General features: G+C 37.6%; 1 protein-coding gene across 1 annotated transcript in view; it reads right to left on the bottom strand.

Moving 5' to 3' along the window:
* LOC106080493 (all trans-polyprenyl-diphosphate synthase PDSS1) overlaps window positions 1–18,627 on the bottom strand; it is a 135,287-nt gene that overhangs the window by 42,457 nt on the left and 74,203 nt on the right. Inside the window, exons 2-5 of the mRNA XM_059363033.1 lie at window positions 12,511–12,696; window positions 8,392–8,531; window positions 4,307–4,448; window positions 3,300–3,389 (exon numbers count right to left, since the gene is read on the bottom strand). Of these exons, the coding sequence (XP_059219016.1) occupies window positions 3,300–3,389; window positions 4,307–4,448; window positions 8,392–8,531; window positions 12,511–12,696 (558 nt within the window). The remainder of the gene's footprint in view (window positions 1–3,299; window positions 3,390–4,306; window positions 4,449–8,391; window positions 8,532–12,510; window positions 12,697–18,627) is intronic.

Below are 18,627 nucleotides of genomic sequence, written 5' to 3'. Positions count from 1 at the left end.
TGAGGAGATCGGTTTATATGGCAGCTCTATCAGGATATGGACTGATTCAGACCATACTTGACACCATTGTTGGAAGTCATTACAAAACACCTCATACAATATTTCAGCCACATCGGATAAGAATTGCACCCTCTAGAAGCTCCCGTAGTCTAATTGGGAGATTTAGCCCCCATATCGACCGATCCGCCGATTTAGGGTCTTAGGCCCATAAAAGCTACATTTATTATCCGATTTTGGTGAAATTTGGGACCGTGAATTGTGTTAGGCCGCTTCAAATTTTGCACAAATACTTCATATTAATGTAGGTCGGTTAGGATTGTAAAGGGGCTATATCGGTCCACGTTTTGATATAGCTGTCATATAAATCGATTTGGGATCTTGACTTTTTGAGCCGCTAGAGGGCACAATTCTTATCCGATTTGGCTGAAATTTTCCACGAGATTTTTTATTATGACTTCCAACAACTGTGCTGAGTATGGTTGAAATCGGTCCATAAACTGATATAGCTGTCATATAAACCCAGCTGGGGTCTTGACTTCTTGAGCCGCTAGAGGGCACAATTCTTTTCCGATTTGGCTGAAATTTTGCACGAGATGTTTTATTATGACTTCCAACAACTGTATAAAGAATGGTTCAAATCGGTCCATAACCTGATATAGCTGCCATTTAATCCGATCTGGGGTCTTGACTTCATCAGCCACTAGAGGGCGCAATTATTATCCGATTAAGCTGAAATTTGGCATGACGTGTTTTGTTATGACTTCCAACAACTGTACTAAGAATAGTTCAAATCGGTCCATATCCTGATATAGCTGTCATATAAACCTATCTGGGATCTTGACTTCTTCAGCCTATAAAGGGCGCAAGTATTATCCAATTTGGCTGAAATTTTGTACAACAAGTTCTCTCATGACCTTTAACATATGTGTCGAAAATGGCATGAATCGATTTATAGCCTAATACAACTCCCCTATAAACCGATCTCCCTATTTGACTTCTTCAGCCCCTAAAGTGCGCCATTCTTACTAGATTTGGCTGAAATTTTACACAATGACTTCTACTATGGTCTCCAATATTCAGTACAATTATGGTCCGAAATGAACCATAACTTGATATTATTCCAATAATATAGCAATTCTATCTTTTTATCCTTTGTTTGCCTAAAAAGACATACCGTGGCAAGAGCTCGACAAATGCGATCCTTGGTGGAGGGTACATAAGATTCGGCCCGGCCGAACTTAGCACGCTTTTAGTTGTTATCGTTATTGTTGAGCACCAGTCGGCAAAAAATTTAAAAATCGGTCCACAAACAAAGATTTGGTAGACCCAACAAATTTTGAAAATACCGAGGTGCCCAACTTTGGGGGCCTTCCAAAAGGCGCCCTAGGACAACCTAGGGTCTTGCAATTTTGCATACGATCTCGCTAGCAACTCAGCTCTAACTAGATATCCATCAAAGATAATATCTACGGCATATTTTTTACAAATTTTTTTCGGTTCTGTCCCACTATGCAACGTCATCTTCCCACCTTATCCAAAAATCTAAGACGACCTAGACATGTCCGTCCGTTTGTCCGTCTGTCTGTTGAAATCACGCTACAGTCTTCAAAAATGGAGATATTTTTGTCCATAAGCAGGTTAAGTTCGAAGATAGGCTATATCGGACTATATCTTGATATAGCCCCCATATAAACCGATCCTCCGATTTGGGGTCTTAAGTCCATAAAAGCCACATTTATTATCCGATTTTGCTGAAATTTGGGACAGTGAGTTTTGTTAGGACCCTCGACATCCCTCTTCTATTTGGACCAGATCGGTCCAGATTTGGATATAGCTGCCATATACACCGATCCTTCGATGTAGGGTCTAAGGTCCATAAAAGCCACATTTATTATCCCATTTTGCTGAAATATAGGACAGTAAGTTGTGTTACGCCAATCGACATCCTTCGTCATTTTGGCCCAGATCGGTCCAGATTTGGATATAGCTGCCATATAGACCGATCCTTCGATTTGGGGTCTTAAGCCTATAAAAGCCACATTTATTATCCGATTTTGCTGAAATATAGGACAGTAAGTTGTGTTAGGCCCTTCGACATCCTTCGTCATTTTGCCCCAGATCGGTACAGATTTGGATATATCTGCCATATAGAACGATCCTCCGATTTGGGGTCTTAAGCCCATAAAAGCCACATTTATTATCCGATTTTGCTGAAATTTGGGACAGTGAGTTTTGTTAGGCCCCAAGAAATCCTTCGTCAATTTGGCCCAGATCGGTCCAGATTTGGATATAGCTGCCATATAGACCGATCCTCCGATGTAGGGTCTAAGGTCCATAAAAGCCACATTTATTATCTGATTTTGCTGATATATAGGACAGTAAGTTGTGTTACGCCAATCGACATCCTTCGTCATTTTGGCCCAGATGGGTACAGATTTGGATATAGCTGCCATATAGACCGATCCTCCGATTTGGGGTCTTAAGCCCATAAAAGCCACATTTGTTATCCGATTTTGCTGAAATTTGGGACAGTGAGTTTTGTTAGGCCCCCCGACATCCTTCGTCAATTTGGCCCAGATCGGTCAAGATTTGGATATAGCTGCCATATAGACCGATCACTCCAATTCGGGGTCTTAAGCCTATAAAAGCCACATTTATAATCCGATTTTGCTGAAATTTGGGACAGTGAGTTTTGTTAGGCCCTTCGAAATCCTTCGTCAATTTGGCTCAGATCGGTCAAGATTTGGATATAGCTGCGATATAGACCGATCCTCCGATTTAGGGTCTTAGGCCCCTAAAAATCACATTTATTATCCGATTTTGCTAAAATTTGGGACAGTGAGTTGTGTTAGGCCCTTTGACATTCTTCGTCAAATTGGCCTAGATCGGTCAAGATTTGGATATCGATCTCTCGGTTTTAGGTTTTGGGGCCATAGTAGGCGCGTTTATTGTCCGAATTTCGCTGAAATTTGGGACAGTGAGTAATATGTTGTTATACTCAATTGAACAATGACTTGTTTTTTATGGTTTTTTCGATTCTATTCCGCAGTGGGACGGACGATAGGGTCGTAGATCAATATTTCGAGGTGTTACAAACAGAATGACTAGATTAGAATTTCCCCGCCTTATGGTGGTGGGTATAATTGCTACAGGAGTATCCTTTGCAAGATTTTGTTAAAAACAATGCCATAGAAAATGTTCAAAAGTTCTTTTCTCAAAAATGTTTTCAACATTTGAAAAAAATTTGTCATTCCAATTTGTATGCCTTTAAAATGGTCTAAAAATACTTTTTAGCTTACCTGACTCAAAACGATGGTAACCTCATCGTTATTTAAACGGGAAATTATGATGGAACCTACAGACAATATATAATCTCCGGCCATTGCAACCTGAAAAAAAGTAAATCAAAATTAAAATAAAAGAAAAAGAAAAATCCAAATCAAACATCTTTCATTACGCTTGAGAAAATCCACATTGTTTTGTAAAAGAAAGTCTTGCAAAAGTTTGTACTACACATGACCCCCCATGTCATACGTCAGTGGTTAAAACCAGCCTACCCTTCATTGAGAGTTTATTTTATCGCCCATCTCATATCAGTTCAATTATTGCAGTTCGTAAAAAGTTTTTGCCTTTTCGACCAAACTCCATAAATTGGCATAACCATGAAAATTGTAGTTAAACGAGATTAAAACTTAAATAAAAGTTTCAAGGAAAAAACATAATGAATTTATTTAAAATTATGATCAAAAACTAAGTTATTGCTTTAATTTTGTTTCGTTTGTTTCGTTTTTTTTAATGGAAGGTTCTTTTTGACCGTAGCTTTAGGTGCTGATAGATAGGCAACCATAAAAAATGCTTCATTGCATGGGCTTTTGTGATAAATGCAAAAATCAAAAGCGTAAACATTTTTGCTAAACTATTAAAAAAAAAATAATTGGCCAACAGGCGGCGGCTTATCAAGTCATGCAATTTACAAAGAAATAGATTGCAAATTGCTAATTAAACAAAATGCCAAAATGACTAAGAATTATGAAAAAATGGGTATTGCAACATACAATGAAAAGGGGAAATAAAATGGGAAAAGTCAACAAACTGTAAAGAAACAGAAGAATACCCATCAATCATTCTCATTCGTGAAATTCTATGTCAAATATTTGATTTTTTTCCGGGCTTTAAATTCTTACTCCCCTTTTCGGATAACTTAAAAACCTAGACAAGAATTAACATCCCCTGCTTTAGCCAAGTTTCCATCCTCTTTCAATGTCCTTTTGTCTGCTTCTTAACATCCCCACAAATCCTCGCCTACCTTTTTGTGATTCCACAGGGCATTCACACTGGGCTTGCCACGACGATAATCTGACTGATCGATAACATCATCATGCACCAAACTGGCAGAATGCACCATTTCAGCGAACATGGCAATTTTTCGTTGTTTATTCAGCAATTGTCTGAAAATAAAGAGAAGATAAATTGAAAAATGGCATTAGAAAAAATTTTCGACAAATTGCCATTATTGCACATCCATTAGTCAGTCAGTCAGTCAGCCAGTCACATGACATCACTCCAAATGTTGCTCACAAAAGAAATCGATAATGCATAAATCAGGTTAATACCTGCCCAATACGAGTGGCTAATTACCCAAATATTGCTCAAATACAATTGGCCATAATTACGAGAGCATGTGGGCATTTTTCCATGTTTTGTTTTCTATTTTGTAAGACACATTGCAACAATATACACTGAAGTAATTTGGCCAAAGATTCAAGCCAATTGATTAAATAAGTCTTAGTTCGTTGTGAAAAGAAAAATTGTTAATTAGCCAGATTTCGGGAAATATTGGGTTGCCCAAAAAGTAATTGCGGATTTTTTAAAAGAAAGTAAATGTATTTTTAATAAAACTTAGAATGAACTTTAATCAAATATACTTTTTTTACACTTTTTTTTCTAAACCAAGCTAAAAGTAACAGCTGATAACTGACAGAAGAAAGAATGCAATTACAGAGTCACAAGCTGTGAAAAAATTTGTCAACGCCGACTATATGAAAAATTACTTTTTGGGCAACCCAATAATTTTATTTAGACACAACGAAAATTGTCTGCAAAATATTGCATTTCTTTAAAATTTTTATTTAATACCAAATGAAATTGAAATGTTTCCTTCAAAATTTTAAATATTTAATTCTATTTAATTATGTTTTTAATAAAAAATTTCCCCTTTCTTCGTAATAACATAAAACAAGTAAAAAGGCGTTAAGTTCGGCCGGGCCGAACTTTGGATACCCACCAGCTCGGGTATATATGTAAACCCCTTTCATTGTGTCAAATTTGAGCGAAATCGTGCCTTTTATGGGACCAAGACTCTAAATCGAGAGATCGGTCTATATGGCAGCTATATCCAAACAATGAACTAAATTGGGCCAAATTGAAGAGGACTGTCAAAGTGCCTAACACAACTCACTGTCCCAAAATTCAGCAAAATCGGATGATAAATGCGTTTTTTATGGGTCCAAAACCTTATATAGAGAGATCGGTCTATATGACAGTTATATCTAAATCTGCACCGATCTGGACCAAATTGAAGAAGTATATCCCAGGGCATAACACAACAAACTGTTCTATTTTTCAGCAAAATCGGATTATAAATGCGCCTTTTACGGGCCCAACACAACTCGCTGTTCCAAATTTCGACGACATCGGACAATAAATGTGATATTTATGGACCCAAAACTTTAAATCGAGAGATCGGTCCATATGGCAGCTATATCCAAATCTGGACCGATCTGGGCCTAATTGAAAAAGGATGTCGAAGGACCCAACACAACTCACTTTCCCGAATTTCGACGAAATCGGATAATAAATGCGCCTTTTATGGGGCCAAGACCTTAAATCGAGAGATCGGTCTATATGGCAGCTATATCCAAATATGGACCGATCTGAGCCAAATTAAAAAACAATATTGAAAGGCCTAACCCAACTCACTGTCCCAAATTTCGACGAAATCGGATAATAAATGCGCCTTTTATGGGGCCAAGACCTTAAATCGAGAGATCGGTCTATATGACAGCTATATCTAAATCTTTACCAATCTGTGCCATAATGCAGAAGAAGCTAAGCCAAGGGGCTTAACTTAACTCACTGTCCCAAATTTCATCAAAATCGAATAATAAATGTGGCTTTTATGGGCGCAAGACCCTAAATTGGAGGATCGGTCTATATGGCAGCTATATTCAAATCTGGACCAATCTGAGCCAAATTAACATCTGAGCCAAATTAACTTCGAAGAGCCTAAGACAACTCACATTCCCAAATTTCAGCAAAATCGGACAATAAATGCGCTGTTTATGGACCCAAGACCTTAAATCGAGATATCGGTCTATATGGCAGCTATATCCAAATCTGCACCGATCTGGACCAAATTGAAGGAGGATGTCGAGAGGCCCAACACAACTCACTGTCCCAAATTTCGGCGAAATCGGATAATAAATGCGTCTTTTATGGGTCAAAAACCTTATATCGATAGATCGGTATATATGGCAGCTATATCCAAATCTGGACCGATCTGGGCCTAATTGAAAAAGGATGTCGAAGGACCCAACACAACTCACTTTCCCGAATTCCAACGAAATCGAATAATAAATGTGACTTCTAGGGCCCAAGGTCTTAAATCGAGTGATCGGTCTATATGGCAGCTATATCCAAATCTGAACCGATCTGAACCAAATTGAAAAAATAATGTTGAAGGGCCAAAGACAACTCACAGTCCCAAATTTCAGCAAAATCGGAAAATAAATGTGACCTTTATGGGCCTAAGACCTTAAAGCGGAGGATGGGTCTATATGGCAGCTATATCCAAATCTGAACCGATCTGACCCAAATTAAAGAAGGACATCGAGTGGCCCAACAAAACTCACTTTCCCGTATTTCAGTGAAATCGGATAATAAATGCGCCTTTTATGGGCCCAAGACCTTAAATCGAGAGATCTGTCTATATGGCAGCTATATTCAAATCTGCACCGATCTGGGCCAAATTGTCGAAGATCCTAACGCAACTCTCTGTCTCAAATTTCGGCGAAATCAGACAATAAATGCGGACCTAAAACTTTAAATCGAGAGATCTGTCTATATGGCAGCTATATCCAAATCTGGACCGATCTGGTCCAAATTGAATAAAGATGTCGAAGAGCCTAACACAACAAACTGTTCTATATTTCAGCAAAATCGGATCGAAGGGCCTAACACAACTCACTGTCCCAAATTTCAGCAAAATCGAATAATAAATGTGACTTCTAGGGCCCAAGGTCTTAAATCGAGTGATCGGTCTATATGGCAGCTATATCCAAATCTGAACCGATCTGAACCAAATTGAAAAAAGAATGTTGAAGGGCCTAAGACAACTCACACTCCCAAATTTCAGCAAAATCGGATAATAAATGTGACCTTTATGGGCCTAAGACCTTAAAGCGGAGGATGGGTCTATATGGCAGCTATATCCAAATCTGAACCGATTTGTGCCATTATACAGAAGTATGTCAAGGGGCTTAACTTAACTCACTGTCCCAAATTTCGGCCACATCGGACAAAACATGCGCTCTTTATGGCCCCAAAACTTAAAACTGAGAGATCGGTCTATATGACAGCTATATCTAAATCTTTACCGATCTGTGCCATGATGCAGAAGTATGCCAAGGGGCTTAACTTAACTCACTGTCCCAAATTTCAGCAAAATTGGATAATAAATGTGGCTTTTATGGGCCTAAGACCCTAAATCAGAGGATCGGCCTATATGGCAGCTATATCCAAATCTGGACCGATCTGAGCCAAATTTACGAACAATGTCAAAGAGCCTAACACAACTCACTGTCCCAAATTTCATAAAAATCGGATAATAAATGTGGCTTTTATGGGCGCAAGACCCTAAATTGGAGGATCGGTCTATATGGCAGCTATATCCAAATCTGGACCGATCTGAGCCAAATTAACAAAAGACTTCGAAGGGCCTAAGGCAACTCACAGCAGCAAAATCGGATAATAAATGTGGCTTTTATGGACCTAAGACCCAAATCGGCGGATCGGTCTATATGGAGGCTATATCAAGATATAGTCCGATAAAGCCCATCCTCGAACTTAACCTGCTTATGGACAATGAAAGAATCTGTGCAAAGTTTCAGCTCAATATCTCTATTTTTAAAGACTGTAGCGTGATTTCAACAGACAGACGGACGGACATGGCTAGATCGTCTTAGATTTTTACGCTGATCAAGAATATATATAGGGTCGGAAATAGATATTTCGATGTGTTTCAAACGGAAAGGCAATATATATATATACCCCCATGCTTCAGTGGTGAGTATAAAAATATTTAAAATGACATTTGGTGTTGTTGCTACGTACCTTGACTCTTTGTTTAAGTGATAATTTACGGCTTTGGCCATTAGCATTGTAACCATAGGCCTTAAAGCTTTACCCTGCCCATCAATATAGTATGTGGCTATGGTGTTCAGTTCTGCTTGTGTTGTACCTGTGGCCAGGGCCTGCAATAAGATAAAATAAAATAAGATTAGTAAAGAAAGTAGAAAAGCTGTTAGAAGTCATAACAAGTTAAAGGTAAAAGCTTGCTAAGTTCGGCCGGGCCGAATCTAGGGTCCCCACTATCATGGATACCGCTAAAACATTTACCCTTATGTACTGAGTTTATATTTGAATTATTTTGTTCCCAAGAAGTCATATCGGTGCTTAGGGGGCCTATATCACCATATTGACCGATTCGGATCATGCTTGGCATGGATGTTTAAAGTCACACACAAGTCTTTGTTCCAAATTTCAGCCAAATCGGATGAAAGTTAAGGATCCTATAGGCTCAAGAAGTCAAATCCGGGGATCGGTTTATATGGGTGCATTATCTGTTTTAGACTGATCCGGATCAGACTTGACATGTATGTTGGGAGTCATAACTCAAGTCTTTGTTCCAAATTTCAGCCAAATCGGATGAAAATTAAAGCTCCTAAGGGCTCAAGAAGTCAAATCCGGGGATCGGTTTATATGGGGGCTATATATATTTAAAGACCGATTCGGATCATACTTTGCAAGGATGTTGGAAATCGTAACGGAAGTCTTTCTGCCAAAATTCAACCAAATCGGATGTTGAAAGTTAAGGCTTCTAATGGCTCAAGAAGTCAAATCCGGGGATCGGTTTATACCTGTTTATAGACGGATTCGAATCATAATTAACATGGACGTTGGAAATCATACCTCAAGACTTTGTTTCAAATCGGATGAAAATTAAGGCCTCTAAGAGCTCTGGAAGTTAAATCCGTGTTTGAAATCATAACTCAAGTGTTTGTGTCCAATTTCAGCTAAATCGGATGAAAATTGAGGATTATAATGGCTCAAGAAGTCAAATCCGACTATGGGTTTATAGGGCTATATCTCTTTAAAGATCGAACGGAACTAAATAAGGCACGGATGTCGAGAAGCTTAAAATAGGTCACTGTGCCAAATTTGAGCAAAATCGTGTAATAAACGCGCCTATTAGGGGCTCAAGACCTTAAATAGAGAGATCGGTTTATATGGCAGCTATATCCATATATAGGCCAATGGGGACCATATTCAACGCGGATGTCTTAGGGCCTAACACAGCTCACTGTGCCAAATTTCAGTGAAAGCAGGTAATAAATGCGACTTTTATGGGCCCAAGGACAAAATCGGGAGATAGGTCTATATGACAGCTATATCCCTATATAGGCCAATGGGGACCATATTGGACGCGGATGTCGTAGGGCCTAACACAGCTCACTGTGCCAAATTTCAGTGAAATCGGGTAAAAAAAGCTGGTTTTTCGGTTCAAGGATAAAACGGGGAGATCGGTTTATGACAGTTATATCCAAATATAAACCGATCAGAACTATATAAGGCACTGATGTCACTTTGCCAAATTTGAGCGAAATAGATGATTGTGCCAAATTTGAGCGAAATCGTATAATAAATGCGCCTGTTATTGGCTCAAGACCTTAAATAGAGAGATCGGTTTATATGGCAGCTACATTCATAGGCCAATGAGGACTATATTGGAGGGTTGTATGGTGTTAAAGCAAGGACGTCGAACATCTTTAAGGACAGTAAACTGACCATCAGCTTGATAACAACCAGGAATATTAGGTCACGAACTGTCTTGAAATGTGAGAAGAAGATAAACGCCTTCTCTAAAGATGGCACGATCCGCATGGTTTGGGTGCCAGGCCACAGCGGATTAGGGGGGAATGAAAGAGCAGACAATTTGGCAGTGAAGGCCAGAGGACTGCGGTCATAAATTTCGTTAACCCAAAGGTGCAAAATAGGTGCAGCAAGTGATAGCATGTGTAGGACATGCAAGGAAGATGATGAAACGTTGGTGCATTTCCTATTTCATTTCCTGTCGGCATGGCATGAGGTGGATTAATATCCGCACCCTCTAAGCTAATCCAAACTAACCTGCCTATGGACAAACAAGTAAAAAGGAGTTAAGTTCTTTGGATACCTACCACCTCGGGTATATATGTAAACCACCTTTCGTTATAATCCGTTGAAAAATGCATAATTTATGCCCCCATAGCAGCTACATCGAAATACGGTCCGGTTTGGATAAAATTCGACACGGATATTGAGAGGTCTAATAACTACAAGTCATTGTTCAATTTTGTAGAACAAATCCAAATATAGACCAATCAGAAACATATACGACACGGATGTCGAAAAGCCTAACATAAGTCACTGTGTCAAATTTCACCGAAATCGAATTATAAATGCGCCTTTTAAGAGGCCAACACTGTAAATCGAGAGATCCGTCTATATGGCAGCTATATCCAAATCTGATGTCAAAGGGCCTAACACAACTCACTGTTCCAAATTTCGGCAAAATCGGACAATAAATGGGCCTTTTATGGGCCCAAACCCTTAAATCGAGAGATCGGTCTATATGGCAGCTATATCCAAATCTGGACTGATCTGGGCCAAGTTGCAGAAAAATGTCGAAGGGTCTAACGCAACTCACTGTTCCAAATTTCGTCAAAATCGGAGAATAAATGCTCCTTTTATGGGCGAAAGACCTTAAATCGAGATATCGGTCTATATGGCAGCTATATCCAAATCTGGACCGACCTGAGCCAAATTGGAGAAGAATTTTGAAGGGCTTAACACAACTCACTGCCCGTAATTTCGGCGACATCGGACAATAAATGCGTCTCGGCCAAATTGAAGAAGGATGTCGAAGGGCCTCACTGTCCCAAATTTTGGCAAAATCAGAAAATAAATGGGCCTTTTATGGGCCCAAGACCTTAAATCGAGAGATCGGTCTATATGGCAGCTATAACCAAATCTTGACCGATCTAGACCAAATTGAAGAAGGACGTCGACTGGCCTAACACAACTCACTGTCTCAAATTTCAGCAAAATAGGATAATAAATGTGGCTTTTATGGGCCTAAGACCCTAAAACGGCGGATCGGTCTATATGGGGGATAACTTGCTTATGGACAAAAAAAGGATCTGTGCAAAGTTTCAGCTCAATATATCAATTTTAAAGACTGTAGCGTGATCTCAACAGATAGACAAGACGGGCCGACAGATGGACAGACGGATGGACAGACGGACGGATGGACAGACAGACGGACGGACAGACAGACGGGCGGACGGACGGACGGACGGACGGACGGACGGACGGACAGACAGACAGACAGACAGACGGACGGACGGACAGACAGACGGATGGACAGACGGACGGACGGACAGATGGACGGACAGATGGACGGACGGACAGACGGACGGATGGACAGACAGACAGACAGACGGACACACAGACAGACGGACGGACGGACAGATGAACGGACGGACAGACGGACGGACGGATATACGGACGGACATGGCTAGATCGTCTTAGATTTTTACGCTGATCAAGAAAATATATACTTTATAGGGTCGGAAATGAATATTTCGATGTGTTGAAAACGGAATGACAAAATGAATATGCCCCCATCCATCGGCGGTGGGTATAACAATGGTTCTGTGCAAGGTTTCAGGTAAATATCTTCAATTTAAAGACTGAAGCTTGATTTCAACAGACAGACGGACGGACATGGCTAGATCATCTTATATTCGTGTAACGGTCAAGAATATATGTGGATATTTCGATGTTTGGCAAACGGAATGACGTAGACGCGGACTCTTGGTCTTTAATACTCATACCTAATATTTATTAAAATCAGATTAGTACTCTACAAGTTCACTTAGGCGTTTTGGGGTGGTTTGAAGCTAAGGTTTTCTGTTTTGTTAGATTTGTTCTTTACAGCCCAAATCGATCGAGTTGCCTTATTCACCCTTCTCTCGATTAAACCTCTTAGCCATTCAAGAAACTTTTACCCAATTTTGCTAAAATTTACTTTCATTTCGTTATCCATACCAAACAGGATGCAAATCGGTCATTGTGTGAATTTAGGTGCCAAGTATGTGTAATACATAATTCTAAGATTTGTTTACTTACCTCTCTAATATCTTCATAAAAATATTTCAGCTCATCGTCCACAACAATGTAGGGATCAATTTGAATTTCACGCACGGGTCCAGCCGGTTGTTGAGTGTGGACGGAGCTGTAGCGGCAGCAATTGGCTGAAGTTTTGGCATTTGAGCTTTTCGTTTTCGAGTGTGAGGAGGATTTGTCGGAGTTCAACTGCAACGAAACGGAACAAAACCAGAGAAATCATTAACAAAAATCGAGAAGAAACAAATAAAAAAAGGCACAAAGCGGCAAATCTTTAATTTAGATTTAATAGCCAAAAATGTTCACGCTTCCAAAGTAAACAGTAATATTTCAAAACCGCACCAAGGGGGCCAAATAATGATTGAAGTCACATATCTGTCTGGCGTTCCGCAAAACTAGCAAAACAATATGTGAAGTAATCGTTGTTTGAAACTAATTACAAAATCATGAAATTCTGTCATTCTTTGTAAGTGACTGGCGGGCACAATAAAACAAAAATTCATTCACCTCTACCTGTGGCAGCACCACTAGGTAAAAACTCCGATCACTGTAGATGGCAGGGGGACTTTGGACGATTTTCGTTTCGTTCAAATGCCATTTAACAAGTCTTCTTCAATTATTGCAATTACCACAAACATAGACATGCGTCGCTTTGCATTATGGTCTCAACATCGTCATCAACATCATAGTCAGCCCCATCGGCTGCCACATGCCACCATCACAATCAAGTTAGACAAACAACATCAGGGGGCATCTACATTTGCCACACTGTAAATGGAGACATCTCAATCATTCGTTCGCATGGCAGTCAGTAAGTCTGTTAACAAATCATTCTGTCATTTTATGGAACTCTAAGACACCTGCTAGCATTTGGGAACTTTGCTTTTGGCGTTGAGTTTACAAATGACTGCACTTCATCAAATGCTTAAGCCAAGGGAGCCAGAACAAACCCCAATGGCTATTTGGCGAAATAACACCGATTTTGAGGAAAAACAAATGCAAATTTGCAACAAATTATGTCGCAAATAATGAGTATGCAAATTGAAGACAAAAGATTAAAACAAATTAACCGGCCAAAACTTGACAAAAATTTCAAAGGGGATTGGCACAAATGCTAAATCTAAAGTTTTTGTTTACCTACTTACATTACTTTAATTGACAGAACATTTGTCCCACTAGCCAGATGTAGAGTAGCGTTCCAAGCCCCTCCATCTTCTGCGCCCATTCTAAAATCTCTGACACCCAGTTGCGAGGTGTCTCCCACCACTTGATCTTTCCATCGGGCGGCTTTTGTTCTTCCCGGTTTGCCTTCAAAAGACTTTTTTGCTGGAGCTTCTTCATCCATTCTGACAACATGACCTAGCCAACGCAGGCGTTGTATTTTGATGCGTGTAACTATGCTATCGTCGTCATACAGCTCATACAGCTCGTGGTTCATATATTCTCCCTTAACGCAAACTGGTCCATATATTTCACGAAGAATCTTTCTCTCAAATACTCCAAGTACTGCTTCAATAGCAGTTGACTAGCAGCCATGCTTCAGAACCATATAACAGCATGGGCAGTATTAGTGTCTTGTATAGTGTAATCATCGCCCGTCGAGAGGTGGCCTTGTTTCTAAACTGCTTACTTAGTCCAAAGTAGCATCTGTTTGCCAATATTATTCTTCGCTTTACCTCAAAACTGGTGTCATTCGTTTCGGTTACGGCGCTGTCGAGATAGATAAAATTACCGACTATCTCAAAGTTGTGGTTCCCAATTTTCTCCATGTTCTTTATTTACTCGGTTGTACAAGGCGTATTGGAAGTTGAAACCATCCATTTCGTCTTATCTCCAATTACTGCCACACCCATTTTCACTGACTGTCTTTCGACCGACCTATATTATCGATGTTGTTGTTGTAGCCACATTTACATTTCGTAGCCACATTTCGATTCTTTCAAAGACTGCAGTTACTACTTCCGGTGACCGACCTATGATGTCGTCGATGTCGTTGTGTTCTCTTGTGATTAGTGTGCCATATCTATTCACATCTGCATCTCGTATAATCTTCTCCAGCAGGATATTAAAGAGATCACACTATAGGCTGTCTCCTTGTCTTAAGCCTCGTTTGGTAATGAATGGTTCGGGGATATTCTTTCTTATTCTTACTGAGGAACGCGTATCAGCAAGTGTCCTCCTGCAGAGTCTTATTAATTTTGCAGGGATACCAAACTCAGACATGGCTAGAAATACCTTTGAATGTAAAGGGGTATCAAAAGCAATTTTGTAGTCACCAAAGAGATGGTAGATATTGATTTGTGCTTCTTGGGTCTTTTCCAGGATTTGGCGCAGTGTGATTAACCAGGTCTAATGTTGCATTGCTAGGGCCCAATTATCTCATTGACTTTAGGTTTTAATCTTTCACACAGTACGCTCGAGAGTATCTTGTATGCGCTGGGGAGGACACTTATTACTCTGTAGTTGGCACATTCCGTCTTCTCTCCTTTCTTGTGCACGGGACATAGTATGCTGAGGTTCCAATCATCGGATATGCGTTCTTCTAGCCAGATTGCGCAGATAAGCAGATGCATACGTCTTATCAGCGTGTCGCCTCCGGTCTTAAATAGTTCAACGGGTAACCCGTCGGCTCCAGCTGCCTTGTTGTTCTTTAGTTGGGTCACAGCTACTTGGACCTCATTCTGACTAGGAAATAAACATTCTATACCATCATCAGGGATTGATTCTGCGGTATCCTCTTCGCCGCCAACATCGGACACTAGCAGTTGGGTAAAATGTTCTTTCCATATCCTCAGCATGCTATCTGTGTCAGTTACTAGATTTCCTTCTTTGTCTCTGTAGGAGAATATGCCTGCACCAAAGCCATCGGTTTGATGTTTAATTCTTTGGTAGAATTTTCGGACATCATGCTGACTCCTATACATCTCAATTCGCTCAAACTCACGTCTTTCCAATTCCTTTTGCGGCGGAATAGACGTTTCTCCTCTCTCCTTTTCTCCCGATACCTTTCCTTCATCTAGCGCGTAGCTACTGATTAGAGGGGTGCTCTATATGCCGCATTCTAGGCTTCAATAGCATATCGACACTCTTGGTCATACTATGGGTTTCTTGGAGGAGGCTTCCGGTATCCAAGGACGGATTTCGCAGCATTTTCCATGGAGTGGCCAAAAGTTTACCACTGAGACATTATATCGTCGGAACAAGGAGTGCTTTCATCAAGCAGTTGGGTCAGTCGAGTGGAGTATGCCGCTGCCATCTGTTGTGTTTGCAGTTTTTCAATGTCCAGCTTCCGTGCAGTGTCAGATCGTACCTTCCTCGCCATGTTCAAACGGGTGCGAACCTTTGCTGCAACAACGCAATGATCCGAATCTATATTCGCTCCACGGATTGATCGTACATCCAACGCGCTGGATGAAAGCCTTCCATCTATCACAATGTGATCAATTTGGTTCTATTTATAAAAGGTTTGCATTCTTTAGAAACTTTTCATTATATAGGTTTTTCAAAATTTCCTTTCTTAAGAAAGTTTCTTTTCAATAGAAAATTTTCCGAAATTTTCTTTCTAGAAAATATCTTTACACAAAAAATTTCCAAAAAATTCTTTCTATAAAAAATTTTCCAATAAGGGGATCAGTTTCAAATCCAAAATTTTTGCATTCGTAAGAAAATTTCCTTTTTATAGAAAATTTTCCAAAATTTTCTTTCTAGAGAAAATTTTCTAAAATTTCCTTCCTAGACAAAATTTTCCAAAATTTTTTTTCTAGGGAATATTTTCCAAGATTTCCTTTCTATAGAAAATTTTCCAAAAAGGGGATTGGTACAGCTTTAAAACTCCAAAGTTTTTGGATCCTAAAGACGATTTCCTTTCTATAGAAAATTTTTGGAAATTTTCTTACTAAAGAAAATTTTCTAAAATTTTCTTTCTATAGAATATTTTTTAAGAAAATTTTTCAACGATTTTTCAAAAATTTCTTTCTTAAAAAAAATTTAAGATTTTCTTTCTATAGAAAATTTTCTTCTCATAGAAAATTTCTAATTAAGTTTTGAAATTTGTTAGAACATTTTTAGACCTTCTATAAAAAAATTGAAAAATTTGCTATTGAAAGAAAATTTCAAAAAATTTTTATTGAAAGAAAATTTTGAAAATTTTCATAGAAAAAGTTTTGAAAATTTTCCATAAAAGAAAATTTAGGAATTTTTCTATAGAAAGAAAATTGGAAATTTTGCAAAATTGTTTAAAGTAATTTTGGAAAACTTTCTATAGAAAGAAAACTTTGGAAAATTTTCTATAGAAAGAAAATTTTGGAAAATTTTCTATAGAAAGAAAAAGAAAATTTTGGAAAATTTTCTATAGAAAGAAAAAGAAAATTTTGGAAAATTTTCTATAGAAAAAAATTTTGGAAAATTTTTTATAAAAAGAAAATTTTGGAAAATTTTCTATAGAAAGAAAATTTTGAAAAATTTTCTATAGAAAAAAATTTGGGAAATTTTTCTATAGAAAAAATTTTTGGAAAATTTTCTATAGAAAAAAATTTTGGAAAATGTTCTATAGAAAGAAAATTTTGGAAAATTTTCTATAGAAAGAAAATTTTGGAAAATTTTCTATAGAAAGAAAATTTTGGAAAATTTTCTATAGAAAGAAAATTTTGGAAAATTTTCTATAGAAAGAAAATTTTGGAAAATTTTCTATAGAAAGAAAATTTTGGAAAATTTTCTATAGAAAGAAAATTTTGGAAAATTTTCTATAGAAAGAAAATTTTGGAAAATTTTCTATAGAAAGAAAATTTTGGAAAATTTTCTATAGAAAGAAAATTTTGGAAAATTTTCTATAGAAAGAAAATTTTGGAAAATTTTCTATAGAAAGAAAATTTTGGAAAATTTTCTATAGAAAGAAAATTTTGGAAAATTTTCTATAGAAAGAAAATTTTGGAAAATTTTCTATAGAAAGAAAATTTTGGAAAATTTTCTATAGAAAGAAAATTTTGGAAAATTTTCTATAGAAAGAAAATTTTGGAAAATTTTCTATAGAAAGAAAATTTTGGAAAATTTTCTATAGAAAGAAAATTTTGGAAAATTTCCTACAGAAAAAAATTTTGGAAAATTTTCTATAGAAAAAAATTTTGGAAAATTTTCTATAGAAAGAAAATTTTGGAAAATTTTCTATAGAAAGAAAATTTAGGAAAATTTTCTATAAAAAGAAAATTTTAGAAAATTTTGAGAAATTTTTGTATAGAATGAAAATTTTAAAAAATTGAAAGATTGTTATTTTTTTTCTTTCTCATTTTTCCTATTGGTCCTCCATTCTTATTCCCTCCTTTCATTTTCGTTAGCCTCCAAACCAATTTGTGAATTATTATTTTGTTATTTTTTCGATAATACTTTTTTAATACCGTCTAAACTATTTTGCCATGATAATTTTTTTTAATTGTAAAAATAAATATTATTTATTATGTGCAATGTGTGCGTGTTTGCCCATGTGGCGTGTGTGTGTGTGTGTAGACAAGAAAAAAATTATATTTATTTTTTTTAACACAGTATTCGTAGTATCGGCATGAATGCCATCGCAAATGAGATAAGTCAACAATTTGGAATTTTTTTTTTTTTTTTTTTTTACTTATACGTTATAAAACTTACAATTAGTTTTTATAAACGCCTCAGCGCCATTAGGCATAATAGAGGCTAGTTGGCAAAATAACAAAATTCAATTATTTTAATACAATGTTTGATCAGTAATAAATTAAACGATGTTAAAGGTTAATGATCTTATTAGAAGAAAATTAATTTAATTTACAAAAGTGTTTCAGTTTGTGTTTTAAGGTAATTCCTTAGCAATCTTTTAAAAATTGAAATTGGGTTAGACTTTATATCGCTCGGTATATCATTAAACTCATGACTGCCAGAATATTCTACTCTCTGTTTTGTGGTCTCTGTGCGGCACAATGCTACTCTCAGCTGTTGATTGTTGCGGGTGTTGAATGAAACTTGGTTTAGATTAAATTCAATTGTGTGGTGCCCTATGTGGTGAATGCATTTATATACGTACAGAAGAAGCTGCAACTTATAAATTCCATGAATTGGCAAAATAGTTGGAAAAACATTGTCGTATAATGAAACGGTGGG

The sequence above is a fragment of the Stomoxys calcitrans genome, chromosome 2, assembly GCF_963082655.1.
Source record: "Stomoxys calcitrans chromosome 2, idStoCalc2.1, whole genome shotgun sequence".
NCBI lineage: Eukaryota > Metazoa > Arthropoda > Insecta > Diptera > Muscidae > Stomoxys > Stomoxys calcitrans.
The sequence above is the reverse complement of the archived record's forward strand: the minus strand, read 5'-3'. Positions and strand labels throughout refer to the sequence as shown.